The sequence below is a fragment of the Trifolium pratense genome, linkage group LG7, assembly GCF_020283565.1.
Source record: "Trifolium pratense cultivar HEN17-A07 linkage group LG7, ARS_RC_1.1, whole genome shotgun sequence".
Lineage (NCBI taxonomy): Eukaryota > Viridiplantae > Streptophyta > Magnoliopsida > Fabales > Fabaceae > Trifolium > Trifolium pratense.
In genome coordinates this window covers 39,649,840-39,677,821 of record NC_060065.1, presented here as the reverse complement: position 1 = coordinate 39,677,821, position 27,982 = coordinate 39,649,840, and the positions used below count along the sequence as shown (strand labels likewise).

Sequence of the window (27,982 nt, the reverse complement as noted above, 5' to 3'; positions counted from 1 at the left end):
AAAAGATATTTGTGATGTAGTACTAATAAGATTTAAGAATGCACCACAAACCAAAACAATGATTTTGACTCAAAATAAAATAAGAGACAAAAATTAATTTGAAAACAGCACACTAGTCGTGCAATATGGACGACAACTTTTGTCGTACCACCGATCATTTTCCATATAATAATGAGTTGTAATTATGTGATTGGTTATGCCTAATCATTAATGCTTAGGTGATGACTACCTAAGAATTTCTCATTTTTAATAAAGGATAATTTTGGTATTTGAGAGTTTTTTTTAAAAAAAAAAAAGAAATAGCGTGAAGTACTAATCTTTATGGGAGAAACAAACACCATAAAATAAATTGTGTCAAACACTATAAAAAAAAAATGTGTCAAAAAAAAAACCCTGGAGAAACAAACAACGGTTGCAGAGGAGAAACAACGCCGGAGACGATGAATCAACTGCTGTATCTTCCTAATGAATTGATCATTCAAATCCTGTTGAGATTACCGGTGAAATCTCTTATCCGATTCAAACGTGTTTGTAAATCTTGGTTTTCTATAATCTCTGATACCCATTTTGCAAATTCACATTTTGAACTTACAGCTGCAACACAAACACATAGAACTTTGTTATTAGCAACTCTAACACCTCATGAAACTATAGAACTATCAGTTGATGATGATGATAGCGTTTATGCTTTACTCAATCCCCCTAATTTTTTGCCCTCCAAACCTAATTCCTGTATTGGAATTAAAGGTTCATGTAGAGGCTTTATACTTTTTTACTGCTTTTCAAGCCGCTATCTCTATCTATGGAATCCATCCACCGGACTTCACAAACAAATACCTCTTAGTTTCAATTCAGATATATTTGAAGAAAATTTTTATGGTTTTGGGTATGATCAGTCAACAGATGATTACTTGGTGGTTTCTGGTACAAGCTCATCATTATGGGAGTTTTTCTCATTCAGAGCTAATAAATGGAAACAAATTGATGATGATGGTAATAACATTCACTATTGGAATGCCACCGGAGATTGTCGCCAAGGAGGGTCACTCTTTAATGGGGCTATTCATTGGCTTGCTTATTGCCCTGATTTAGAAAACCATGTTATTGTTGCCTTTGATTTAATGAAAAGGAAACTTTTTTATATGAATTTTCCAGATGAGTTTGAACATCAACTTAACCATTGTGGTTTGTGGGTATTTCGAGAATTTCTCAGTCTATGGACTTGGAATTATGATAATGATGTTGAAATATGGGTTATGAAAGAATACAAAGTGCATTCCTCTTGGACAAAGACTCATGTTCTTCCTATTGATGTCCCACCAAGGACTTTTACCCTTTAACCTCTACAAAAAGTGGTGATATTGTTGGAATAGATTATCATACCGGATTGTTGAAGTATAATGATGAAGGACAATTGTTAGGGCATAGCTCCTACTGTAACAATAAATATGGATTACAAGTGGCCATGTATACAGAGTCTTTGCTTTCACTCCCCGGGGACAATGTACAAGCTTAGGAAGATGGCACAAGCAAGAAGAAGAATGAGGTTGTGAAATATTCTCCTTCATACTTTTCTTGATATTTTGTATTATTTACTTTTGGGTGGCTGCATTTGTAGGGTAATGTGTTTGACTACAATTGTAACATGAATTGATTCAATATGTTATGAAATTTTTATTGCCTAACTATTTGTATTACGCTTATTTGAAATATTGACAGCTTTGTTTGAGTAACTCAATCAATTTCTGATGTTTGTTGTATTCACTACTTGAAATTGTTTTATATGGTAAATTAGTCTCACAAGTTTATTCATGTTGATCAAGATCGAAATCACAGTTACACAAGTTGGACTCAAAGCGATTCATTAAAAATTTGATCCTAGCCACATATGTAATTGAAGGAAAAAGAAGGTTATGTTCTCTTATTTCGGTGAACTAACTTTTTCTGTTGCAATTTCTCTGTTTCAAACCAGGAAAAAACGAGTGGAGCTTTGCTCCATTTCCTAAGGCTCCTTTTCCTCCTTTTCTTTTTATAGATTAAAGACATGTGGCAGCAATAGATCTGATGGTTGATATTTAATGACTATAATTAAATAATAAAAAATTTAAAACAGAACAAAACAAAAGACTCAAAACGCGTGTTACTTCTTCTTTCCTTCTTCGTCCTTGCCGCAGCCACCGCTGCCGCCACTGTTTTAATTCAAATGGTGAAAATTTCATGAATTCAAATGAAGCAAATGAGTGAAAATTTCATGAATTCAAATGAAGCAAATGAGTGAAAACTCCATGGCAGCACAATAACAACACAATTCTAATTCAATTTTACAGTATTTCTTTCTCCACATACAATTACAATAACAAAGAGACCAAGAAAACACAAGTGTAGTTTTCAAAAGGAATAATACCTTCATCATTCATGAATATTAGCAACAACGCTGGGTTGCTTCGCAGCGGCTATCAGATGGTTGGGTTCGGTCATGGCGGCAAAACAGCGAATGCTAACGACGATATGGTCGATTGAGAAAAGGGAGGAAAACCGCCGCCCTGGAACGGCCGGAAAGGGGCAGTAGTGCTGCAGTGGTTGTGGTGGCTGGCAGAGTTGAAGAAGAAGATGGAGTGACCAAACAGTGAACGTAACTCGCTTTCCTTCTTTTATTTTGTTTTAAATTTTTTATACTCTTTAAATCCTAGCCATCAGATCTATTGCTGCCACGTGTCTTTAATCTATAAAAAGAAAAGGAGGAAAAGGAGCCCTAGAAAATGGAGCAAAGCTGCACTCGGAAAAAACACTGATTTCAAATTAATGTTTTACACGTGAACAATTAAATGAAATTTTAATACTTTAGGAAGATCATAAAAAACATCAAAACTAAATTTCCTCATTCACTTAAATAGTACTGCGATTACAACTTGGAGTTTTCAAAGAAAGGGGTTTAAGTTAAGAAAAAGGAAATGCAGTTTGCAATAGGTGATAATAAGCTTCGTAGGCTGGTGTTAAACTGTTAGCCAGCTATAAGCATAAGGCAATGAAGCTTTTTATTGGAGTTTGATTAGATTGTTGGTATATCTTCTTTTGAAGTATCATACTGTTCCCAATGACTAGCATACTGTTTTTGCCTTTATTATATCAAAAGTAGTTTCTTTTCCATAGTAGTCAATCCCTGACAAAGTAGGCAACTAGTTAGAATCGGAATAGAAGTCATAAGGAAGAGCTGGAAAGTAAATTAGACATTGAGTAAGAAAGTGAAGTAGGCAGTGAAGCAAGTGATGTGGTTCATTATAGCAGTGTGTTAGATACATGCAGGGATAGGATTTGCGACTCATAAGTATGCTGAAATAGAATCATGGAGTAGTAAACAAAAATGAAGAAACTACCATCTCCCTATTCATGGGTTATACTATTTGTTTAATTGGATGAAATTTAAAATCCAAACCTTTGTAATTAGGTACATCAAAAGCAACAAAAATGCATTTTTTTTATGGTCATTTTTGTGAAGAGAACTTGATCAATCCTTCCCATAAGTTCCTTCCACGAGGTAATTCTATTTGATGCGTGTCAGATACTAAATGTGGGCACCTCTTTAAGTGGAAATTCAAACTTTAGTTAGCCACGTGAAAAACTTGAATGACTAGGAGTTGCTATCATTAAAAAACTTGTAAAAGTCCAACGACGCAGAAAGGATTATTGAACTTGGAAATGAGTATTTTGACGGCCACACTTTTCTGCAACAGTGGACCGAGCACACTGTAAATTAAGCAGCATTTCTTGTTTTAGAGATAGTTTTCATAGTGCTTTATGCTCTTTATTTTATGCAGAAAGTTCCAGTACTTAGAGAAATATAAATCTACTTGGCGTGGCTTCATTTCACATGATAATGTACTTAGCAATATATTTGTGAGACATAAGTAAAATACACATTTCAACTCCAAGAATAAAACTATAACAATCGTATTGAACATGGAAATTATTATTATTTTTCCAAATTATCTATTTTGTTTATCATGCTTAATATATAAACCAGCTCAATCCAGATTATCCAACTCAAAGCTTGAAAATCAAGCCCTTTAGCATTGAAATAGGCCATATAATCACCAAAAGTGGTTTCTCTGTATCTTGGAGGGTTATCTTCTGATAATAATTCTCTTATAGGTCCATAGAGCTTTTCCTGTGCTCTAAGATCTGTCCTTAAAACACATGCAACAGATATTCTTGGAGCAATGCTATTTGCCGGTACTCTATGTTCAACACTCTGAAATCTGTCATTTGTTATAAGCTGCAGTTCATTAATAGATGTGGAAAACAATACAAAGTTTAAATACTACGTTCTAGATTATAAATATGTCCCTAAACCGTAGCTCAGAGACCTTTGCCCCCTTTCTGACCTCCTAGTTAAAACCGAACATTCGAATAGTCCAAGCCCAAAGGGCAGATGCTCTCGCTCTGATCTGCTACGCTCGTTGTACTTACAGCTCTATGCTTGAGCAGCTATCCACTTATCGGTGAATATGAGTAATACTCCACAATAACCATGGCAGGGGGTATTAGAAGGAAGTCTGTATCAGTTAAATAAACTCTTATAGGCATTTATTTAGGATAACATTATGTTGCTTGATTTTGATCCACATCACAGAGATAATATGGTAGGGAAAAAAACTCAAAAGCTATTTGCAGGAAATATACACACATAAGCAAAATAGTAATAGAGAACGTGCCTTCAAAAGTTCACCAAAGTTAACAACAAAAGCCCCAGGTATTGATGGTATATCAATCCACCTGTCCTGGTGAAAAATTTGAAGGCCACCAATATAATCTTGGAGAAGCACTGTGAGAAAACTACTATCAAAGTGTTTGGTGGTTCCCATAGTTAATTCTGGTTCAGGACAAACAGGATAGTAATGGCCAAGTAAAGTCATCCCCTTACAACAATCCATGTCTTTTAAATGGTTTGGATTCAATCCAAGGGCTTCTGATAGTAATTCAAAGAGTGTAATTCCAAGTTTCATTACATGTGCTCCATATTCTAGAATAATATCCCTACAATAAGATGAAATCACCAAGCAATTAATTAAGATCTGTAGGGTAGAAATAGGTTTAACCTAAATCATAGAATCTTTGTTTAGCCTAACTCAACCCAGCAAAACTAGTTTGTAAATTGAGAGTTGTTCTCACTTATAAACTTATGTTCAGATCTTTACAAATCTAGTATTAGACTCTTGAGTCTTGACATTAACGTCCTAGCCTTTTATAATTAGTTGGTTTAATGGAGACTATGAAATAAATACCGGAAACAACACTACCATGTATAGACATAGTGATAACTATGTTGGTAACTCAAACATGTCTTATATGGTTTTAAATACACGTAGGCAATTGAATATAACTACATATGTTGGTGACAGACACCGACACATTTTAAATACAAAGTGTTCTGCTACACAGTTGGATACAGGACTTTTCGTAGTTTGGTTCAGGAATGAAAATCAAACCGAACTTTTATACAGTTTGGTTCACCGAACTTGTGCATAGCTAGAATTATCTTTACAGAAAGCTAAACTATACTTTTTTGAACTGAACTATTTACTAAATTTCTTTTATTAACTGATATTAAGACAATTAAAAAAAATTTAAATAAAATATTATGATAATCAAACAAAAACTCACCTGCATACTATTGGCAAATCTTCTGGTTTGGGAGCATTAGGAGCAAGGTGACATTTAAAAGTATCCCTCCAATAAGGTGCTGGTGAACTATACAAATCAAAATTACTATTATAAATAAAAGGCCTTGTTTGATCTCTAGTATACATCTCTTTTTTCACTTCAGTATCTTGTTCAAAGAATCTAAGGACACCTTCTTTCATATCTTGAAGAACATTCAAAGGAATACCATGATTAACCACTTGAAAGAAACCCCATGCCTCAGAAGCGTCCCTTACTTTGCTTATAATTTCTTGCCTTGTATTTGGATCTTTACCAATATTTGTAAAATCTATAACAGGAATAGTGTATTGTGTGTTGGTTGAATTTGTGGCCTTTAAAAACTTATCAAGTGGATGATGAAAAAAGGTTGGAATTTTGAGAATACCTTTATCAACAAGGCCCTTAACACCAGCTTTTGTTTCATCAAAAGCTTTGAGTTCTTGTAGCCTATTATCTGTAGTAGATCCCATGATGGTTTGTTATGTTTGCAGTGGACTTGAGGATGAAAAATCTTAATTTGTCTATGTTGTGAAGTTTTGCTTATATTGTACTACTAGTACTATGATTATGCCACTGTCCCTAAATGCATGGTCCCCTCAGTAAATCATATACAGCAGCAAGGGTGAACCATATAACTTTGTGTGATATTCAGCTAGAGGTACCCCAGTCATTAAATGATAGATAGCACATTTTTGTTGTGAATCCGAACCTTTAAAGAGACATTTTAGGCCCTAATAATATTTTAAAGAGACATTTGAGTCTCTCTATTTGATTCTTCTTCATGAAATGTAAATATTCAAAGGCAATGGAGAAATATTGAAAATCTAAAATAGTAAGTTAAACATTAGATATAAATTTAGAGTTAAAAGATAACGGGAAGGACCATTATGACTAACGGATGTATCTTTAAGGGACCAATCCAGACTTTTTTTTTTTTAAGGGACCACTGTGAAACATAAAATGTCTTTAAGTGACCAATAGACTAATTAAGCCCATAAATTTACTGTGATGCATAACATTAGCAGTAAGACATTTCATTTCTTGTTTTAGAGAGAAAATTACACATTAGATAAGTTATATGTACATAGAAATTTCTTCGGTGTATTATTTTACAGATATGGTTTTCATACAGTTTTATTTTACATATGACAGCAATGTACTTGGAGAAACATAAATCACAAACTTCAAGTCCAAGAATAACATCTACAATCATATTGAACTATTATTATTTTGCTCAATCGACATTATCCAAGTCAAAGCTTGAAATATTCAAGAGCAGATATGCCATCAAGCCCTTTTGCATAGAAGTGAGCTAAATAATCAGAAAAAGTGGTTTCTCTGTATCTGGGAGGATTGTCTTCTGATAATAATTCTTTTATAGGTCCATACAACTTTTCTTGTCCCCTGAAAAAGCATGCAACAGATATTCTGGGACCAGTGGTATTGGACAATACTCTATGTTCAACACTCTTGAACCTGTCATTTGTTACAAGCTGCAATTCAATAAAAATTCTAATTAGCTACATTCATGTTAAGCTCATTTCACATATACAATAAGAACTTAATTGTGCAATACTAAATTAGTACATCAATATATGAGCCATACTCAACAATAACCTTGTTGAGCATATTTCATATACATCCATAATTAATGTTATAAAATTGGAGTGGCGTGCTAAAGAGGTAAGAGGTTCGATTCCCACCCTTAGCAAAAACTACCATGTAGTTTGATTCACATCACAGACACTGGATGGAAAAAAGAACTCAATTTTTGTTGCAGGAAATACACATAAGCAAAATAGTAATAAAGAACTTGCCTGCATAACATCACCAATATTAACAACAATAGCCCCGGGTATTGGTCGTACATCAATCCAATTGTCCTGATGAAGGATTTGAAGACCGCCAATATGATCTTGTAAAAGCAATGTGATAAAACTACTATCCGAGTGTTTGGTGAGTCCCATAGTTAATTCTGGTTCAGGACAAGCAGGATAGTAGTTGCTAAGTAACATAATCGCCTTAGAACAATCCATGTCTTTTAAATGGTTTGGATTCAATCCAAGAGCTTCTGATAGTAATTCAAAGAGTGTCATTCCAAGTTTCACTACATGTTCTCCATAATCTAGAAGTATATCCCTACAAAGAAGATGAAGTCATCAAGCAATTAAGTTCCCTATGGTAAAAATGCTATGTTTAACTTAACCTCCAAGCTTTTTATTACTACTACCTCGGATCCTAATATAAGAGAAAGTTTAATTGGTAGTTTCATTAAATAACTAACGTATCTGACTTGTATAGGTCAGATACATTAGTTATTCATTGTATTTAAATGGTAAACTTTCTCTTATATTAAGGACTAGATAGAGTTGTAGTTCAATTTATACATGTATATACAATATCCATCAAAGTGGCCTAAAATTTGAGGCAGCATACAATAAATCATTTTCCTTATGACGTGGACCTAATTTAACCGCTACTTTCCCCTTCAATAAATCATTTTCTTTTTCATAAATAATAATAACTTGTCAATTTGAATTGTTTGAATAACAATACTCTTAATAATATAATGAGCAGGGATGATAATGGATAAAGTATCGGTTGATCTATATCCGCATTTAAAAAAATATTCTTATTTTTGTTTTATTTAATGATAAACTATTACTATGTTAATTATTATGTTATTTTTTTACGAACTTGAACTCCGAACATCCAATTCCTCTTAACTTTTAGCTCAACTGATTACTTGAGATAGTCATTCCACCGAAAAAAATATTTAGGGATTGATCGTTGTCGTGCGCGGTCAAAAATAAGTATTATAATTACAAAACGTAGTAACAAGGTAGTTAAACTTAAACCTTGGTCGTATCAAGCATAATTAGTATTTAATTATTATCATTATTATTTTAGGATTTGTATAAAGTCTATAGAGTCAATCACCTTAATTGTTGGAGATATTTGTTCCTTAATTTACTCCAATTAGGTTACTATACTTGTGTATATATACACCTCTTGTAAACTCTCAAAAGTAATGCAATATACAACTTTATTCATTCCTTTATATGGTATCAGTTGGTAACGTTCCAGCCCTACCCTGTTAAACCAGAAAACGCCGTTTTCTCTCCGTTTGCCGTAACACTTTGCCTCCCATGGCTTCCGATGGCTCTCGCTCCATAGCTAACCCCTATGAACCCTCCAAACCCTTTGCGTGTATCACCCTCAGCGGTGTCACCAAGCTTCTCCCTACCAATTACCTCAATTGGAAACTCCAGGTAGAAGCCTTCCTTGATGGTTTTGATCTACTCAAATACACTGATGGATCGTTCCCTGCGCCGACAGCAACGATCACCACCACCGCAACGCCTCCGGTAACATCACCAAACCCTGCTTTTCAAACATGGCGTCGCCAGGATCGCCTCATCTATGGTGCCATCCTCACCACTCTTTCCGACGAGGTGGCCTCCTTGGTGTCCCAGACGAAGACCTCGCACGACCTCTGGGAGCTTCTCAAGAACACCTATGCCAAAGCCTCCCGCAGTCACCTTAAACAACTCAAGGAACGTCTTCGGATGGCCTCGAAAGGTACTCAATCCATCACGACCTACATGCACTCTCTGAAGCAAACTGCTGATCTCCTCGCCTCTCTCGGATCTGCTGTCTCCGTCGAGGACATGACCGACCATGTCTTGCGCGGCCTTGATGACGGTTACCGAGCAGTCATTGATGGGGTCAACGCAAGGGACACTCCAATCACCTTTGATGATCTCCTCGAAAAGCTCCTCATCCAGGAACTCTCTCTTGCTGCTGCTCAACGCCAATCACCTGCTCCTGTTACTGCGCTGCACGCTCAGGCAAGGTCGACCAACAACAAGCCTCGACCAAGTCAGGCACCTGCACCGACCAACCAACGCCCAGGTGATCGCAAACCATTCCTTGGTCGATGTCAATGGTGCAACACCAAGGGACACGTCCTCGCTGACTGCCAACTCTTTCGGACCAAACACCCCAGCGTCCCCGCACCTCCTCGTTCTTCTCCGAGCACCACTAGCCAGGCCCAGGCACACACCGCTACTGCTGGCACATCCTCGCCTGGTTTTCTGCTCGACAGTGGAGCAACACATCATGTGACCAACGACCTTACAAATCTGGCACTTCACCATCCATACACTGGTCCCGACTCCCTCTTCATGGGGAATGGTTCAGGTTTAAGCATCTCTCACTCTGGAACACTTTTAATTAATGATTTATCCTTGTCTAATGCTCTTTATGTTCCCTCCATGAAACAACAAATCATTTCTGTTTCTCAACTCACCAAACAAACTAACTCTGCCGTTGTTTTCTTACCAAACTCTTTTTATGTCATGGACTTGCAGACACGCCAAACAACCCATAAAGGCTCATGTGTGAATGGACTTTATCTGTTGCCCACGACCTCACCTTCCGCCCACACCGTCCAAGTGGAATCCTCTGCTTCCTGGCATCACAAGCTTGGACACCCTTCAACTTCCATCTTTAAATTTATTCAACATCATTTTTCTTTAGGTTCAAATAAATTTCCGCAATCAGATTGTAATTCATGCCAAATTAATAAAAGTCATAAACTTCCTTTTCATGAATCTACTCTTACATCTACTTATCCATTAGAAATAATTTTTTCTGATGTATGGACTTCCCCTGTTTTATCTATTGATGGTCTTCGTTACTATTGTTTGTTTGTTGATCATTATACTCGCTATATATGGCTATATCCCATGAAACTAAAATCTGATGTGCAATCTATTTTTCCCAAATTTAAAACACTAGTTGAAAACTTCTACCAACACAAAATAAAAGTCCTATACACTGACAATGGTGGCGAATACATTGGTCTTCGTTCCTTTCTAAGTACTCATGGCATAAGTCACCACACCACTCCCCCTCATACACCCGAACACAATGGCATCTCTGAACGGCGGAATCGGCACATTGCCGAAACCGGTCTCTCCCTCCTTCACCACGCTGGCCTTCCCCTCACCTACTGGCCTCACGCCATGACCACTGCAGCCTACCTCATTAACCGTCTCCCTACCCCAATCCTCGGGCACCAATCACCTTACTCTAAACTCATCCGCATTAGTCCGGATTATCATAAATTAAAATGTTTTGGATGTTTGTGTTTTCCCTGGATTAAACCTTATGCTAACCATAAACTTGCTCCAAAGTCTACTATGTGTGTTTTTGTAGGTTACTCAGCTGATCAACATGCATATCTATGCCTCGATCCTTCAACTGGACGGATTTACACCTCTCGCCATGTCAAGTTCGTCGAAACTGAATTCCCCTTCCGTTCTCTGGTGGCCCAACCGATCACGTCCACGACCTCAAAGACTGGTCCACTCCAACTGCCCGTCTTGCCGACCATCGCTCCACCTACTACGAGCACCAATCCCACATCCCCGGATACCTCACTTGTTGAGCCTCCCTCCCCGCCTGGCATTTCCTCCCCGACCACATCCCAATCCTCGTCCTCAAATACAACGAGCAATGAAACGACCAGTAATGACCCCCCTTCCTCCTTACCGCCAACATTGCCCCCACAACCACAAACGACCTCTCCCCCCACAACGACCACTGAACCCCATGGCGGTGGGATCATCACCCGGTCCAAAAACAACATCGTCAAACCCATCCACAAACTCAACCTCCATGTCCGTCCCTCATCCCCGATGGAACCTAGTACTATTACCCAAGCCCTTCGTGATCCGGACTGGCGTTCCGCCATGTTGGCTGAATTTGATGCCCTACATCGCAACAACACCTGGGAACTCGTTGGTCGTTCCTCTGCTCAAAATTTGGTTGGTTGTAAGTGGGTCTTTCGCATCAAGAGAAATCCAGATGGGTCCATTGATAAGTACAAGGCTCGATTGGTCGCTAAGGGTTTCCATCAACGCCCTGGTTGTGACTACACAGAAACATTTAGCCCCGTCGTCAAACCAGTGACAATTCGGATCATCCTCGCCCTGGCAGTTCGACAAGGATGGTCCGTCCGCCAGCTTGATGTTAACAATGCCTTTCTTCAAGGGACGCTCAACGAGGAGGTCTACATGGCTCAACCACCTGGCTTTGTTAACAAAAGCTTCCCTGATCATGTCTGTCGCCTAAAGAAGGCGCTCTACGGGTTAAAGCAAGCTCCTCGCGCTTGGTATATGGAACTTCGTGTATTCCTGCTCTCCATTGGCTTCGTCAATTCCACCGCCGATGCTTCTTTGTTCATTCAGCGAACACCACGCGCGACACTATACTTGCTCGTCTATGTCGACGACATCATTGTTACGGGGAGCTCCTCGACAGAATTGTCTCGTCTCATTGCTACACTCGCTGCCCGTTTCTCATTGAAAGATCTTGGCTATCTCAATTATTTCCTGGGTGTTGAAGTCATTCCTTCCGCTGCGGGCATGTTTCTTTCACAACGGAAATACATCACTGATCTCCTTCAAAAGTCGGGCATGACAGAAGCTAAACCAGCGTCCACTCCAATAACTGCTACTCCTCCGCTGCTCAAAAACTCTGGTGATCCCTTGCCCTCCCCGACTGAATACCGAGCACTAGTTGGAAGTCTCCAATACTTGAGTCTTACTCGACCAGACATTGCCTTCGCGATCAACAAACTTGCTCAGTTCATGCAGAATCCGAGCACTATGCACTGGTTGGCTCTCAAGCGCCTACTTCGCTATCTGGCCGGCTCTTGCGACAAAGGCATTTTCATCTCCGCGACTACTCCCCTGAACTTTCATGCGTACTCAGATGCGGACTGGGCGGGTGACAAAGATGATTACATCTCTACCACTGGTTACCTGCTCTACCTTGGCGACACCCCCATCTCTTGGAGTTCCCGCAAGCAACGCTCGGTTGCTCGATCATCCACTGAAGCTGAATATAAAGCCTTGGCCGACACGGCCAGTGAACTCCTTTGGGTACTCTCTTTGTTCACTGAACTTGGTCACACTCCTACAGCTGGTCCTGTCATCTACTGCGACAATCTTGGTGCTACACATCTGAGTGCTAATCCTGTCTTCCACTCCAGAATGAAGCACATCGCCTTAGCTTATCACTTTGTCCGTGAAAACGTTCAACGTGGCCGTTTTCGTGTTTCCTTCGTCTCTACCAACGACCAGCTTGCTGACATTCTCACCAAGCCTCTGCTTCGCCCCCGGTTCGAGTTTCTACTATCCAAGTTGCATCTTTCTTCCAGGTCGCCCAACTTGCGGGGGGATATCAAGCATAATTAGTATTTAATTATTATCATTATTATTTTAGGATTTGTATAAAGTCTATAGAGTCAATCACCTTAATTGTTGGAGATATTTGTTCCTTAATTTACTCCAATTAGGTTACTATACTTGTGTATATATACACCTCTTGTAAACTCTCAAAAGTAATGCAATATACAACTTTATTCATTCCTTTATAGGTCGTCTCACAAGAACCTCTGATATGATAATTAGTAAAAATAAGAACATGAATAACACAATTAAATATGGGGTTTTGGGTTTGTTTAGATCGAAAGAGTATTAGAAATTCAATTGATAAAAAGACGATCAATCCATTTGTTTTAGGAAAACTTCGTTTATGATTCTATCATCGGTTCACATAAAATATTGTTTATATATTCATGCCTTGGTTGGTTTATAAGACCGATTATACAAGCGATAAACAGTTTTATATGAATTCATTCAATTAAGTAAAGAATGTGTTCAACTAACCATGGGTAGTGAACAAGCGTCACTTAGAACACGGTTTGTATCATGACAGAATTCGACCAACCCTTTTTGCTAAGCGCAAAAAAACCTATATCAATTCCTATTCGAACTAGTCATACAAGCAACGAATCAATCCGAAAAGTCTCACAATATATAACTCGAAACAGAGATTAAACATCACTATATTCGAGTTTCATAAATAAATAAAGAGCATGAATTGATAAGAGAAGACAGTAAATAAATAAACTGAATTACTATTAAGAATCGAACCTCAAGAAGTCATGAAAGATGTTTTCGTATACCAATGAATCAACCTAGGGTTGCTAGTTTTCCATGAGAATGTAGCAGCCTTTCTTTTCTATTTTGCGTGAATTCAGAATGATCACACCTAGGCTGTGTTTTGCTATTTATATTACATAGGAAAATTGGGCTCTTAAAGAATCGGGCCGAAAAACAATGTTTAACCCGATATTAATTATTATTATAAGTCTGGAATAAAAACGTAAGTAAATGACTCATTTGCGCTCTGAACTGGCTTCTGAACTCAACATGAAAGTTGTAGCTCTTTCTCTTATCTTTCTAAAGCATATTCGCACACCTCAGTCCGATACTTGTAGCTCAAGTTATGACCTGTAGAGTGAGAAGGATCAATATGCAATTAAATCCGAAAATTAATCAAAGAAATACATTAGAGCTCAATTATTACCCAAAGTTTAGAAACATGGTAAAAAGTTAATATTCGGCTAGAAAAGCTTCCAATATGTCAAAGCACAAAGCCATAAAATATGTGCCAAATTGCACTGATCAGGGACATAGCCGACCGATGCACTCCCCATCTAGCAGAAAGAGAGGGAAACGCAGCCCCCGCCGCCATATGAGTCGGATACTATTATAGTTTTACTCTTGTGAGAAATTCAATCACTTCTGGGTATCTAGATCTATATCTACGTGGGTGATGAATAATTTGCAAGTATACAATTATAGCCGTCAAGTAGTAAAATTATCGATCCTCAGGGATTGTTGTAATTCAAACACAAATTGAATTCATACTTAAAAAAATAAAGGGTAAATGATCATTTACACCCCCCACCCCCCCCCCCCCCCCCCCCCCCCCGCAAAATAAGCAAATTTTCGTTTACCCCCTTATGCAGATTTGTTTTCTGTTTACCCCCCCTGCAAAAAATAGATTCACTCATTTTGCCCCCTGTGTGTACAGTAGGAAATGTGATTGTGCAAATTTGCTGACGTGGCTTGTACACATGGAAAAAAACATTTATATTTATTTTTAAATTCCACGTCAGATAATATTTTTTTCAAAAAATATTTTCCCTACAAAATTAATAAAACGAATTTTTTTTCCAAAATTAAAAGAAAATCCTACAAATAATTTTTTTTCCCTACAAATTTTAAAAAATTCCTACAAATAGTTTTTTTTCGTACAAAATTATTATTTTTTTCCTAAAATAAAAAAACGAATTTTCATATTTTTCTCCCAAATAAAGTTTATTTTCAAAATAAAGATTTTAAAAATTTATTTTCAAATCTTTTTGATTTAAAAAAAAACAGAATCTTCGCCGGTTTGCTTCCACCGTCGTGATCATATTCGTCGTCGTCTTCTTCAATCACCGGAATCGTCTTCTACTTCGTTATTGTCTTTTGCTTCCTTCTATTTTTCTAGCTCTAGGGCAAATGATTTTGGTATAAGAGGAAAACACGAATAAAACTTCTTTTTCTATTTTTTTTAATTCAAAGAGATTAACAAAAAAATAATGTTTTGTTTTTAAAAAATAAAGATCATGTTTTTTTTAATTAAAAAAGATTTGAAAATAAATCTTTAAAATTTTTATTTTGAAAATAAACTTTATTTTGGAGTAAATATTTATTTTTTGCAGGAAATTTTTTAAAAAATTTTGTAGGAAAAAAAATTTATTTGTAGGATTTTTTTGGGAAAAAAAAAAAGAAAATCGGTTTTTTTTATTTTGTAGGAATTTTTTTTAAAAAAAAATATATTATCTGACGTGGAATTTAAAAAATAAATATTAATTATTTTTTCCACGTGTACAAGCCATGTTAGCAGATTTGCACATTCACATGTCCTGCTGTACACATGGGGGGCAAAATGAGTGAATCTATTTTTTGCAGGGGGTAAACAGAAAAAAAAACTGCATAGGGGGTAAACGAAAATTTGCTTATTTTGCGGGGGTTAATGTAAAAAAGGGGGGGGGGGGGGGGGGGGGGGGGGGGGTGGGGGGGAGGGGGGGGAATTTGTTTGGTTCAAAATTTCGATCATAAAAATTGGAAATAACTTAAGATTAAAATCAATAGAAGAAAAGCGATTGATCCTTTTGGTTCATCTAATTACTACTTCTCTTGGTAATTTCGTGTATGATTACAAATTAGATTAAATAAAAAATGATTATGTCCAATGTCTTGGTAACATAATCCTCTCCCTTGATCATCGATTCCTAATGTCTTAGGTAATATATGATCAATTGAGGTTTACAAACTTTAATCTTTTAATCTAAATTAACAATCTGAAATGTCTTAAGTGAAAGTTAATTGATCAATTATTTCTAGATCGATCATTCATTCCTATTGTCATAGTAAAACAAATAATTGAAATCATCACACAATTGATCAAGTCATGTAAAGCATTAAGCACAAAGAATAATTGAAGAAACTAACTTTGTAATTCATTGATCATAACATATGATAATCACATGGTTCAAGAGAAATAATAATCAGAATCCCTAAGGACCAATCATGGTAGTTTAGTTACACGTAGTATAAAAAGATGTTGAGGCAAAATACTAATTTGATGATTTAAAGATAATAAACATCTTAATTATATCTTAAGTGAATTCTGATCTTTTTGTGATCTAACAAGTGCTCTTGAGTGATTAATATAGACAGGAACAAAAGCTCATTCATTATATATCATTACACTTAAATTGATTGAAAACTGCAAGTTTATGAGAATGATCAGAGAATATTCTTCAGTCTGCACTTTTTCTCACGTGCAAAGTTATACACCAACAATTGTTAGAAGTCCCACATTGGCTAGAGATATGACAAAGATAACCTTTATAAGTGTAGTGCAAACCTCAACTCTCAAGCTAGCTTTTGTGGTTGAGTATAGGCCTCTCAAATTCTAATATGGTATCAGAGCCTATCCTAGATCCACTTGTTGTTTGTTGTGGAGATCTCCCATATTTGGGCCACCCGTTGTTGATCCCACGTTCCAGCTTGTTCAGTTCTGGACGTGAGGGGGTGTGTTAGAAGTCTCACACTGGCTAGAGATATGACAAAGATAGCCTTTATAAGTGTAGTGCAAACCTCAACTCTTAGGCTAGCTTTTGTGGTTGAGTATAGGCCTCTCAAATTCTAATAACAATAAGCACTTAATTGATATCATCTGAACAAGAGACAAATAAGCACTTTTGCAAATGACTTCATTGAAGAAAATCTCTACAGGATATAAGTCATTTAAGGCAAGGATTAAATGATAGCAAAAAGAAAGCTTCCTATTTGGTCATGTTTAAGGAATAAACATGAACATGTCTTCGACATTTTATTTCTCAAACTCATGCTCTATTCAGAGATTATTTGAAGACATTTATGGACCAATGAAAAGGAGACAACAAGTTTGAAATGGTACTTCTCAAATGACTTCATAAAATATATTCTACTATGTCATTGATCTACAATGGAAAGCTACTTGTACTTTTGCAAGTACACACGAATAGTAAAAGGATAAGAAGACCAGCTATCATCTTATGATCATCATGAATATCTTGAGGCCCACGAAATCAAAACAAGCAAATCATACCTCTCTATTTGATCTAGGCCAAGAATCAGAAAATACTCTGGGAGAACGATCTAAGAACGTTCCAGAATCAAGCAGATTTCCTGCTCTTGATCGAAAGATTCTCTCCAGCTGTATCCAGTTGTTATAATTGATCTTCCAAGGCTTCAACAATGTTTAATCTTGGAGAACAAGTTCATACAGCTCAAAGATGCTCAACCTCACCCTCCTCATGACATCATCATTCTAAGAACATTCTCAAGAAGCATGCTCTCTCTCATCAAATATTATTTGAATAATATTTGATCTGATTTTTTAAAGACTAACAGCTAGTCTTGTGCTCCACTCAAAATTGCTTGGAGACCACGAAACAAAGGACAAACAACATCTATAAATAGCACACTTGAATGCTTTGAAGATTCAAGAGTTTCAACTACAAAATTCAAAGATCTACACTTGTCTTTTTCGAATAAGTCATCAAATCTTTCACTCTCACTCCAGCTCTCTAACATCACATACTTGGATCAGTATATCATTGAGTGAACTGAGTGTAGTCTTCTATTAGCTTCTCAACTTGATTTTCTCTTCATTTGAAAGCTTGCGATCCGAACAATATTCATTGTAAAAAGATTGGCTCAAGTCAATACGTAACTATTGATTGAGTGACACCTTAGTTTGTAGGACCGAGGTAGATATTAAGCTTGTAGGGCTTAAGGTTATTGATCTTGGTTTAGATCAAAGAGGTTTGTAATTTGAGATTACTAGTATCTCAAGATTATAGCGGATACTCACGGAGCGTGAGAGACTGGACGTAACCCATACTATTCGGGGTGAACCAGTATAATTGTTGTGTGTTGATTCTCTCTTCCCTTATCTTTTATTTTGAGCAAACACTAAGCACACAATTCACTTTGAATTAGTTTTACTGCTAACCAGATCCTTCTGAGATCATTATAACGTTTTCTGTTGAGTTATATTTTTAAAAGGTAAATTTTAATAGGTTCACAATTCAATCCTCCCTTTCTTGTGAAAAACTTTGCTACTTCAATTGGCATCAGAGCTCTACCTCTAAGGTTGAGCACCTAACAAGTGCTAGAGAAAAAGATTCAGGAAGGAAGTAATGTTAAAGTATATAAATGAAGGAGGTTCCTCAACAAGACTACCTTTATTTGAAGGACAAGATTACTAATATTGGAAGGATAAAATGGAGTTGTTCCTTAGATCACAAGACAACAACATGTGGCATGTAATTGAAGTTGGAGAATATGTTCCACCACCAACTAAAAATTCAACAACTCCAAGAACTTCAGATCAATGGACCACACAAGAATCTGATCGGGTACATTTAAATACTAGAGCAAAATTATTTATAAAATCTGCTTTGAACAAGGAAGAACATGATAGAATCATGGAATGCAAAACTGCCAAAGAAATGTGGAAAACTCTTCAAAATCATCATGAAGGATCAAGTCGTGTAAAAGAAACAAGGATTGATATAGGTGTTAGAAAATTTGAGTTGTTTGAAATGAAAGAAGATGAAACCATAGATCAAATGTATGGAAGATTCACAATCATTATCAATGAACTCAACTCCCTTGGGAAAACCTATACTGCACATGAAAGAGTAAGAAAGATTCTAATGAGCATACCAAAAGATTGGAGGCATATTGTAATAGCTATCACTGAAGCAAAGGATCTCTCTCAACTCAAATTAGAAGACTTGATTGGATCTCTAAAAGCTCATGAATCAATCATTCAAGAAGATAAACCTACACAGAAAATGATGATTGCTCTAGAGTCTCAAGTGATGGAACACTCTCAGAACAATCTGATCACAGATAATGATGGTTCACTTCAAGAAGATAATGAGGAAGAATTTGCACTCATCTCAAGAAGAATTCAAAGATTGATGATGAGAAGAAACCAGATAAGAAACTCATCCCAAAATAGAAGAAACAACACCATAAATGAAAGTGACTTGAGCAAGGTTCAATGTTATGGATGCAATCAGTTTGGACATTACAAAAATGATTGTCCAAAGCAAAAACAAAAACCTCCACTCAAAAATAAATCTATGATAGCTACATCGTGAAAAAACGAGTAAGTTAAACATTAGATATAAATTAACAGGGTGTGATCCACAAAAATTTTCATCACTGTGATGCATAACATTAGCAGTAAGACATTTCATTCCTTGTTTTAGAGAGAAAATTACACATTAGATATGTTACCAGTACATAGAAATTTCATCACTGTGATGCATAACATTAGCAGTAAGACATTTCATTCCTTGTTTTAGAGAGAAAATTACACATTAGATATGTTACCTGTACATAGAAATTTCATCACTGTGATGCATAACATTAGCAGTAAGATATTTCATTTCTTGTTTTAGAGAGAAAATTACACATTAGATATGTTACCTGTAAATAGAAATTTCTTCCATATATTATTACAGATATAGTTTTCATACAGCTTTATTTTAGATATGACAGCAATGTACTTGGAGAAACATTAATCATAAACTTCAAGTCCAAGAATAACATCTACAATCATATTGAACTATTATTATTTTGCTAAATATTTAGTTTATTCGTTTACGATACTAAATAAACCATCTCAATCCACATTATCCAACTCAAAGCTTGAAATATTCAATAGCAGATATGCCATCAAGCCCTTTTGCATAGAAGTGAGCTAAATAATCAGAAAAAGTGGTTTCTCTGTATCTGGGAGGATTGTCTTCTGATAATAATTCTTTTATAGGTCCATACAACTTTTCTTGTCCCCTGAAAAAGCATGCAACAGATATTCTGGGACCAATGGTATTGGACAATACTCTATGTTCAACACTCTTGAACCTGTCATTTGTTACAAGCTGCAATTCAATAAAAATTCTAATTAGCTACGTTCATGTTAAGCTCATTTCACATATACAATAAGAACTTAATTGTGCAATACTAAATTAGTACATCAATATATGAGCCATACTCAACAATAACCTTGTTTGAGTATATTTCATATACATCCATAATTAATGTTATAAAATTGGAGTGGCGTGCTAAGGAGGTAAGAGGTTCGATTCCCACCCTTAGCAAAAACTACCATGTAGTTTGATTCACATCACAGACACTGGATGGAAAAAAAGAACACAATTGTTATTGCAGGAAATACACATAAGCAAAATAGTAATAAAGAACTTGCCTGCATAACATCACCAATATTAACAACAATAGCCCCGGGTATTGGTCGTACATCAATCCAATTGTCCTGATGAAGAATTTGAAGACCGCCAATATGATCTTGTAAAAGCAATGTGATAAAACTACTATCCGAGTGTTTGGTGAGTCCCATAGTTAATTCTGGTTCAGGACAAGCAGGATAGTAGTTGCTAAGTAACATAATCGCCTTAGAACAATCCATGTCTTTTAAATGGTTTGGATTAAATCCAAGAGCTTCTGATAGTAATTCAAAGAGTGTCATTCCAAGTTTCACTACATGTTCTCCATAATCTAGAAGTATATCCCTACAAGAAGATGAAGTCATCAAGCAATTAAGTTCCCTATGGTAAAAATGCTATGTTTAACTTAACCTCCAAGCTTTTTATTATTACTACCTCTGATCCTAATATAAGAGAAAGTTTAATTGTTAGTTTCATTAAATAACTAACGTATTTGTCAGATACATTAGTTATTCATTGTATTTAAATGGTAAACTTTCTCTTATATTAAGGACCAGATAGAGTTGTAGTTCAATTTATACATGTATATACAATATCCATCAAAGTGGCCTAAAATTTGAGGCAGCATACACAGACAAGAACTTGTAACGAATATCGAGGCCTAACTCATCCTTACAAAACCGGCTTGTAAGGTGAGGATTGCCTCCTCTTTATAAACTCTTCTCAAGAGTCCTATCTATCTGATGTGGGACTAAATCCCACCGAGTGTTGGCCGCTAACACACCCCCTCACGCTTCAGCCCGGCCCAATGGGCCTGAAGCGTGAACGATGTCGGAAGCCCAACGATAGACCCGATAGGCTCTGTTACCATGTCACGAATATCGAGGCCTAACTCATCCTTACAAAACCGGCTTGTAAGGTGAGGATTGCCTCCTCTTTATAAACTCTTCTCAAGAGTCTTATCTATCTGATGTGGGACTAAATCCCACCTAGTGTTGGCCGCTAACAGAACTCACCTGCACACAACTGGTAATTCTTCTGGTTTTGGAGGAGCATTTGGAGCAAAGTGACATGCAAAAGTATCCCTCCAACTAAGTGCTGGTGAATTATACAAATCAAAATTACTATTATAAATGAATGGACCTGTTCTAACTCTAGTATACATCTCTTTTTTCACTTCAGTGTCTTGTTCAAAGAATCTAAGCCCCCCATCTTTCATATCCTCAAGAACATTCAAAGGAATAGCATGATTAACAACTTGAAAGAAACCCCATGTCTCAGAAGCTTCCCTTACTTTGCTTATAATTTCTTGCCTTGTATTTGAAAAATCTATAACAGGAATAGTATGTTTTGTGTTGGTTGAATTTGTGGCCTTTGAAAAGTTATTCGGTGGATGATGAAATAAGGTTGGGATTTTGAGAATACCTTGATCAACAAGGCCTTTAACACCAGCTTTTGTTTCATCAAATGCTTTGCGTTCTTGTAGGCTATTATCACAATTGAATTTGAACTTGGCTTCAATAGTACTAGAAGAACCCATGTTTGCAGTGGGACTTGAGTTGAGAGTGAAAACTGAAAAATGTCTTGGCGTGGCTTAACATCACACACGTATGTATTGCAGCGTGGAAAAATGCAGAGGATAGCATGGTCTCTTATCTTACTTATGACGTGGACCTAATTTAACCGCTACTTTCCCCTTCAATAAATCATTTTCTTTTTCATAAATAATAATAAGTTGTCAATTTGAATTGTTTGAATAACAATACTCTTAATAATATAATGAGCAGGATGATAATGGATAAAGTATCGGTTGATCTATATCCGCATTTTAAAAAATATTTGTATTTTTGTTTTATTTAATGATAAATTATTACTATGTTATTTTTTTACATTTTATTAGAACTTGAACTCCGAACATCCAACTCCTCTTATCTTTTAGCTCAACTGATTACTTGAGATAACCATTCCACCCAAAAAAATATTTAGGGACATAGCCGACCGATGCACTCCCCATCTAGCAGAAAGAGAGGAAAACACAGCCCCCGCCGCCATATGAGTCAGATACTATTATAGTTTTACTCTTGTGGGAAATTCAAGATGTCTTTTTTTATTTCGGTGATAATCACTTCTGGGTATTTAGATCTATATCTACGCGGGTAACAATTTTAATATCTGAACTTTAATGTTTTTTTTTTTAACTTTCACCACAAGTTTAATCTGGTTCGACGGTTAGTTCTGGCATCAAGTGGTTCCAACCCCCTCCCAATCGCAGTTGTGGGGGATCGAACCGTGATCCTCCCTACCAAGTTCAGCATCAATCATCATTGAATCAATTAACGATTGAACTTTAATGTTAGATAAGGCTCTATTTGAGAAGTGGAAATACTATCCCATTAAAACTAAGGATGAGTTATTTAAAGACTTTATGGCAAGTATTTGTGTTTTCCAGCCTTGTATTTTTTATTTATAGGCAAGTTTATTTATGTTTATATTATAATAAGGGTCTTATTAATATGTGCCTATGTTAAGCAACTTAAAAATGAAAGTTTTGTATTGAGAAAAATAAGATTTTGACTTTAAAAAAGTTAAATACATAAATTTTGAGACTAATTTTCTATATTTTGTAGGACACATGTTAGGTTTCTTCCAGTGGAGGGTAAGACTTAATCTTAAAGCACGTGATTCTGCCACATATATGTGTGTGGGTAGTAAGAATAAGATGAGTGAACCAAGCAAAATTTTGTTTAAATATAGGTTCTGCCTCATATAGGTTCTATTTGGTCTACTGACAGATACCATTGGTCCTAGAATATTTGTTGCATACTTTTTTCAGGGGACAAGAAACCACTTTTTTTCTGATTATGTAGCTTATACTTCCGTGCAAAAGAGCATGATGGCACATCTGCTCTTGAATATTTGTAGCTTTGCCTTAGAGTTGGATAATGTGGATTGAGAATATCATATAAATGAATAAACTGTTGTGTTTAATTCATAAGAGCTAAACTGATTACATGTATGAGAAGCAACATGTTAGTTAGAGTTTTAAAATTCTGTTAAGAGTAGTTAATTGACAGTTGCTAAATTAGTGGAGTTAGTTTTAAAGTGCCTAAGCTGTGCTTATTCCCTGTGCATTCTGCGCACATCCTGCGCCTATTTGCCTGAGCTCATCGTGCGCCTATATATCAGTGAGATTGGTTTTGAGTTCAACATAAACAAAATAATTTGGAAAATGGATAATAGGTATTTACCCCCACCCCGCCCGGCAATGTAGGCGATTAGACCAAAAATCGCCCACATTGCACGGAGGTTTAAAAACCTATTAACCTTTGAAAATAATAACAGACCAATATGACTATAAATGTTATTCATGGATTTGAAATTTGTGCATATTATATGTCTCGTAAGACATATATTGCCAAGTACGAATACGAATTTTACAAAATTTACTGTGGAATTGAGAATTTATATCATATAGATCATTCATACAAATTTTTGAAAAATTGAAAATCATTTTATGTATTATTGAGACTCACCAAGATTAACGATATTCTAGGCGTGCAAGCAAATGAATACACATTATAGGATATTTATAGTCGTGCAAGCAAAGGAGTCAGATAGATATACAAGTTCTTTAGTTGTTTGGTGGCTCAATGTATGGCTAAAACAACCTGGTTGCAATATATGGCTAAAACAATTACGTAGGTAATTTGGTACAAGACACGAGTTAGAACTTAGAACGGTGATAGTAGGGACCATGCGTTTGGGACCATGGATTTTTAGGGGCATTGGCATAGTATAATAGTATAATATAAACAATTCTTCTCAACATAGACAAATTGTGAATTTTCATTCTTAAATTCACTGCAAAGTGCAAACCCACAATAAACAACAAACATGGGGTCTAATACTACAGATGAAATTGAAGCCAACTTCAAATTCAATTCTGATAATAGGCTACAAGAACTCAAAGCATTTGATGAAACAAAAGCTGGTGTTAAAGGACTTGTTGATAAAGGTATTCTCAAAATCCCAACCTTATTTCATAATCCACCTCATAAGTTTTCAAAGGCCACAAATTCAACCAACAAAAAACATACTATTCCTGTTATAGACTTTACAAATATTGGTAAAGACACAAATGCAAGGCAAGAAATTATAAGCCAAGTAAGGGAAGCTTCTGAGACATGGGGTTTCTTTCAAGTGATCAATCATGGTATTCCTTTGAATCTTCTTGAGGATATGAAAGATGGTGTAATTAGATTTCATGAACAAGATACTGAAGTGAAGAAAGTGATGTATACTAGAGATCAAACAAGGCCTTTTCTTTATAATAGTAATTTTGATTTGTTTAGTTCACCAGCACCTAATTGGAGGGATACTTTTATATGCCACCTTGCTCCTAATGCTCCCAAACCAGAAGATTTGCCCTTAGTATGCAGGTGATGAGTTTAACAGTTTGATTCTTTTCGGTACAATTTGTTTCGGTTCAATTTTTTGGTTTTCAAACAATCATAATATTTGATTTGATTTTGTTTTAACAGTCTTAATATCAGTTAATAAAAGCAATTTAGTACGGCTCAATTCGAAAAAATGAACAGTCCTATGTCTAGTTGAGTAGCACAGCACTTGGTATTTTTACACCTTGTCAGGACTTGAGTCCTAGACCTTCAACTCCTTTAACTCTTAGCTCAACCAACCAGCTGAGCTACCCTTCTCAGTTCTAACCCATGAAAGGCTACGAGGTTATTGTTAAGACTTAAGAGTCTCATCGTAGATGAGTAAAGGTCTGAAGATATATAAGTTTATCAATGAGAACAAACTCTCACGCTGTAGGCTAATTTCGTATGGTTGAGTTAGGCCAAATACATATGGTTTTTTGTTTTAGGTGTGTGTGTGTGTGTGTGTGTGTTTTAAATTTGATGGGATATATTTTTATTAGAAGAAAGTTTCTTATATAGAGAATACACTCATATTCTTTTGTTTTTATTCTCTTTCTCATCGATATTGATTATTCATAACTATATGGCTCATATATAGAGCTACAAAGTAATATAAAAGTATTCCTAAATCATATCTTCTTGTAGGGATATAATTACTTGGAATACACTCAATGTGTTTGCTGGTGATTTCATCTTATTGTAGGGATATTATTCTAGAATATGGAGCACATGTAATGAAACTTGGAATTACACTCTTTGAATTACTATCAGAAGCCCTTGGATTGAATCCAAACCATTTAAAAGACATGGATTGTTGTACGGGAATGATGTTACTTGGCCATTACTATCCTGCATGTCCTGAACCAGAGTTAACTATGGGAACCACACAACATTCTGATAGTAGTTTTCTCACAGTGCTTCTCCAAGATTATATTGGTGGCCTTCAAATTCTTCACCAGGACAAGTGGATTGATGTACCACCAATACCTGGGGCTTTTGTTGTTAATTTTGGTGAAGTTATACAGGCAAGTTCTCTATTACGCTTTTGCTTATGTACTCCTTACTAAGGTTTAGGAGCATCTTTATGAACTGAACTATATATAGTATGTAAACTTTAGATTGTACTCCGTAACCTTAAGAATTGCAACTATAAAAAAAGCTATTGTAGGCACTCTACTGTCGGACAACTAAGCACAATTGACCGAAATATGTGATCACGTTTATGCTCTTGTGTGCGTTTTATTAATTAATTTATCTGTTTGATTTATTGTTACATTAATGCAGTTAATTATAATTTAGCTAGCTGTGATCAATTGTTTATGTTCTTGCAGCTGATAACAAATGACAGATTCAAGAGTGCTGAACATAGAGTACTGGCAAATAGCATTGCTCCAAGAATATCTGTTGCATGTTTTTTCAGGGCAAGTCTTAGAGCACAGGAAAAGTTCTATGGACCTATAAAAGAATTATTATCAGAAGATAACCCTCCAAAATATAGAGAAACCACTTTTGATGATTATTTAGCCTACTACAATGGAAAAGGACTTGATGGAACCTCTGCTCTTCAACATTTCAAGCTTTGAGTTGGTTGTTGTGGATTGAGCTTGTTTTTTAGCATGATATAAATGAATAAACTAAATTAGTTGGAAAACAATAATATTTGCCATGTTCAATATAAGGAATTTCGAAAATGCAGCTTCAATTTATGTGTATGTCATGTTCATTTGTGGCATATCTAAAATAAAGAGAATAAAGCACTATAAAAATTAACTTTCTCTGTAATCTTATAAAATACAACATTTCTCTCCTATATTTTAGAGACCTGCATACGCCCGCATGCAACCGCCCATGTCTAATTTTTCGCAATTGTTTACCCGAGACCTGAACCGCATCGACCAAATGCTTCAATATGTTGTCTGCTATATCGGTTTCGAGTCGGATCGCGGGTCCGTGCTTAGCCCTACCTCTATTTGTATTGTTATGTTAAAGCACCTGTATATTATATTCTAAATCTGTAATATGAAAGTGTTATGGTGAATGATTCAAGTACTTTATAATAAAAAAAGTCTTTATTATTGAGATGTGTTATTCCTTGTATATAATTATGTTTTTATAAGGATTAACTTGGTCCGGATTTAGTCCCTTGAGTTTTGTAAATTAAGTTTTCATTATATATAATGTCAAGTAATCGAGTCAATATGCATATTTCATTGGCTGGGATATTGAGAACAACATCACCGTCAGTAAGTGAGAATTCTTTTTATTAGCTTGGTTGAATTTTGGATGAGGTTTGATTCTGCAATAGATGCCCAGAGACATGAGGAGTTACTTGCTAATAATAATTCACTTCATTCCTTAACAAAACTCATGTTGGATCGTGTTTTAGAGAGACATGCAAGAGATGTTTAAACTCATGGATCGTGCCATGTTTCTGTGGTTTTTCTTCTGCTGTTGTGTTGCTGTTCAACAAACTTGCTGGTCTGTTTCTGGTTTAGCAGCTTTATTAGTGGAGTTTGTGTTTTAGGTTAGGTTGGGGTTGTTTAGCTTTGATGAATGTAACAGAGTTTTTCTATGGTTAACTCGGTGTATTTAAGTACTTAATGTAACAGAATTTTTTAATTCATATTGTCATGATACTTTTGAATTTATGCAGTAACAAATACTTTGTTACTTAACTTCAATGCTTCAGTGTACTACCAATACAAATATGTTAATCATTATATCCCATTTCATGTCACTGCGCAAGAATTTTAGTGCCTGCAACAATTGATATTTCAATCCTATTTGACAGTTTACTGCACAAGAATCTCATGCCTTGGTACAAAATTGTATTGTAAGCAATTCCTGTGCAGTAAACTGTCAAATACGATTGAGATTCACTAAATTGACGATTACAGCGAAAAAGTTATTCGTCTTTACCGGTTGAAACAAGTGATTTCAGGCCTACTGTCAAAAGAAACTACTTATGATACAACAAAAGCAAAAACAATATGCTAGTAATTGGGATGCCAAAGAAACTTCCACACCACCAATCTAATCAAACTCCAATAAAAACAATCTTTGCCTTGTGCAGATGGCTAACGGTTTAACAATTAAACTCTCCTAGGATCAACATGCA

At 35.9% G+C, this 27,982-nt stretch overlaps 4 protein-coding genes and 1 pseudogene across 5 annotated transcripts; 2 read left to right on the top strand and 3 right to left on the bottom strand.

Moving 5' to 3' along the window:
- Window positions 1-253: 253 nt before the first annotated feature.
- On the top strand, window positions 254-1,685 carry LOC123897725 (annotated as a pseudogene).
- A 2,154-nt stretch (window positions 1,686-3,839) lies between these two features.
- Window positions 3,840-6,394, bottom strand: LOC123896855 (1-aminocyclopropane-1-carboxylate oxidase homolog 1-like). The gene is made up of 3 exons (XM_045947263.1): window positions 5,662-6,394; window positions 4,713-5,034; window positions 3,840-4,273 (listed from the first exon to the last, which is right to left on the bottom strand). The coding sequence occupies exons 1-3, from the start codon at window positions 6,168-6,170 to the stop codon at window positions 3,971-3,973; spliced, it is 1,134 nt and encodes a 377-aa protein (XP_045803219.1). The 5' UTR covers window positions 6,171-6,394; the 3' UTR covers window positions 3,840-3,970.
- Window positions 6,395-6,770: 376 nt separating this feature from the next.
- Window positions 6,771-7,871, bottom strand: LOC123896854 (1-aminocyclopropane-1-carboxylate oxidase homolog 1-like). The gene is made up of 2 exons (XM_045947261.1): window positions 7,518-7,871; window positions 6,771-7,193 (listed from the first exon to the last, which is right to left on the bottom strand). Exons 1-2 carry the CDS (start codon window positions 7,794-7,796, stop codon window positions 6,954-6,956), a joined length of 519 nt encoding a protein of 172 aa, XP_045803217.1. The 5' UTR covers window positions 7,797-7,871; the 3' UTR covers window positions 6,771-6,953.
- An 11,544-nt stretch (window positions 7,872-19,415) lies between these two features.
- LOC123896853 (1-aminocyclopropane-1-carboxylate oxidase homolog 1-like) lies at window positions 19,416-22,096 on the bottom strand. Of its 2 annotated transcripts, none has more exons than XM_045947260.1 (4): window positions 21,442-22,096; window positions 20,449-20,770; window positions 19,860-20,122; window positions 19,416-19,475 (listed from the first exon to the last, which is right to left on the bottom strand). In XM_045947260.1, the coding sequence occupies exons 1-3, from the start codon at window positions 21,963-21,965 to the stop codon at window positions 19,883-19,885; spliced, it is 1,086 nt and encodes a 361-aa protein (XP_045803216.1). In that variant the 5' UTR covers window positions 21,966-22,096; the 3' UTR covers window positions 19,416-19,475; window positions 19,860-19,882. The 2 variants fall into 2 exon arrangements, with proteins under 2 accessions (XP_045803216.1, XP_045803215.1); XM_045947259.1 differs by lacking the exon at window positions 19,416-19,475 and adding an exon at window positions 19,596-19,667.
- A 1,938-nt stretch (window positions 22,097-24,034) lies between these two features.
- LOC123899196 (1-aminocyclopropane-1-carboxylate oxidase homolog 1-like) lies at window positions 24,035-27,060 on the top strand. The gene is made up of 3 exons (XM_045950268.1): window positions 24,035-24,864; window positions 25,568-25,889; window positions 26,196-27,060. Exons 1-3 carry the CDS (start codon window positions 24,320-24,322, stop codon window positions 26,445-26,447), a joined length of 1,119 nt encoding a protein of 372 aa, XP_045806224.1. The 5' UTR covers window positions 24,035-24,319; the 3' UTR covers window positions 26,448-27,060.
- The last annotated feature ends 922 nt before the right edge of the window (window positions 27,061-27,982 follow it).

Coding starts and splice junctions, on each gene's coding strand:
- LOC123896855 (XM_045947263.1), bottom strand. CDS start 6,170: ATGGGATCTACTACAGATAATAGGCTACAAGAACTCAAAGCTTTTGAT. Junction 5,035..5,661: donor GATTTGCCAATAGTATGCAG/GTGAGTTTTTGT, acceptor ATCTTATTGTAG/GGATATTATTCTAGAATATG. Junction 4,274..4,712: donor ACTTTGGTGAACTTTTGAAG/GCACGTTCTCTA, acceptor AATGAACTGCAG/CTTATAACAAATGACAGATT.
- LOC123899196 (XM_045950268.1), top strand. CDS start 24,320: ATGGGGTCTAATACTACAGATGAAATTGAAGCCAACTTCAAATTCAAT. Junction 24,865..25,567: donor GATTTGCCCTTAGTATGCAG/GTGATGAGTTTA, acceptor ATCTTATTGTAG/GGATATTATTCTAGAATATG. Junction 25,890..26,195: donor ATTTTGGTGAAGTTATACAG/GCAAGTTCTCTA, acceptor ATGTTCTTGCAG/CTGATAACAAATGACAGATT.
- LOC123896854 (XM_045947261.1), bottom strand. CDS start 7,796: ATGACACTCTTTGAATTACTATCAGAAGCTCTTGGATTGAATCCAAAC. Junction 7,194..7,517: donor ATATTGGTGATGTTATGCAG/GCAAGTTCTTTA, acceptor ATTGAATTGCAG/CTTGTAACAAATGACAGGTT.
- LOC123896853 (XM_045947260.1), bottom strand. CDS start 21,965: ATGGGTTCTTCTAGTACTATTGAAGCCAAGTTCAAATTCAATTGTGAT. Junction 20,771..21,441: donor GAATTACCAGTTGTGTGCAG/GTGAGTTCTGTT, acceptor ATCTTCTTGTAG/GGATATACTTCTAGATTATG. Junction 20,123..20,448: donor ATATTGGTGATGTTATGCAG/GCAAGTTCTTTA, acceptor ATTGAATTGCAG/CTTGTAACAAATGACAGGTT.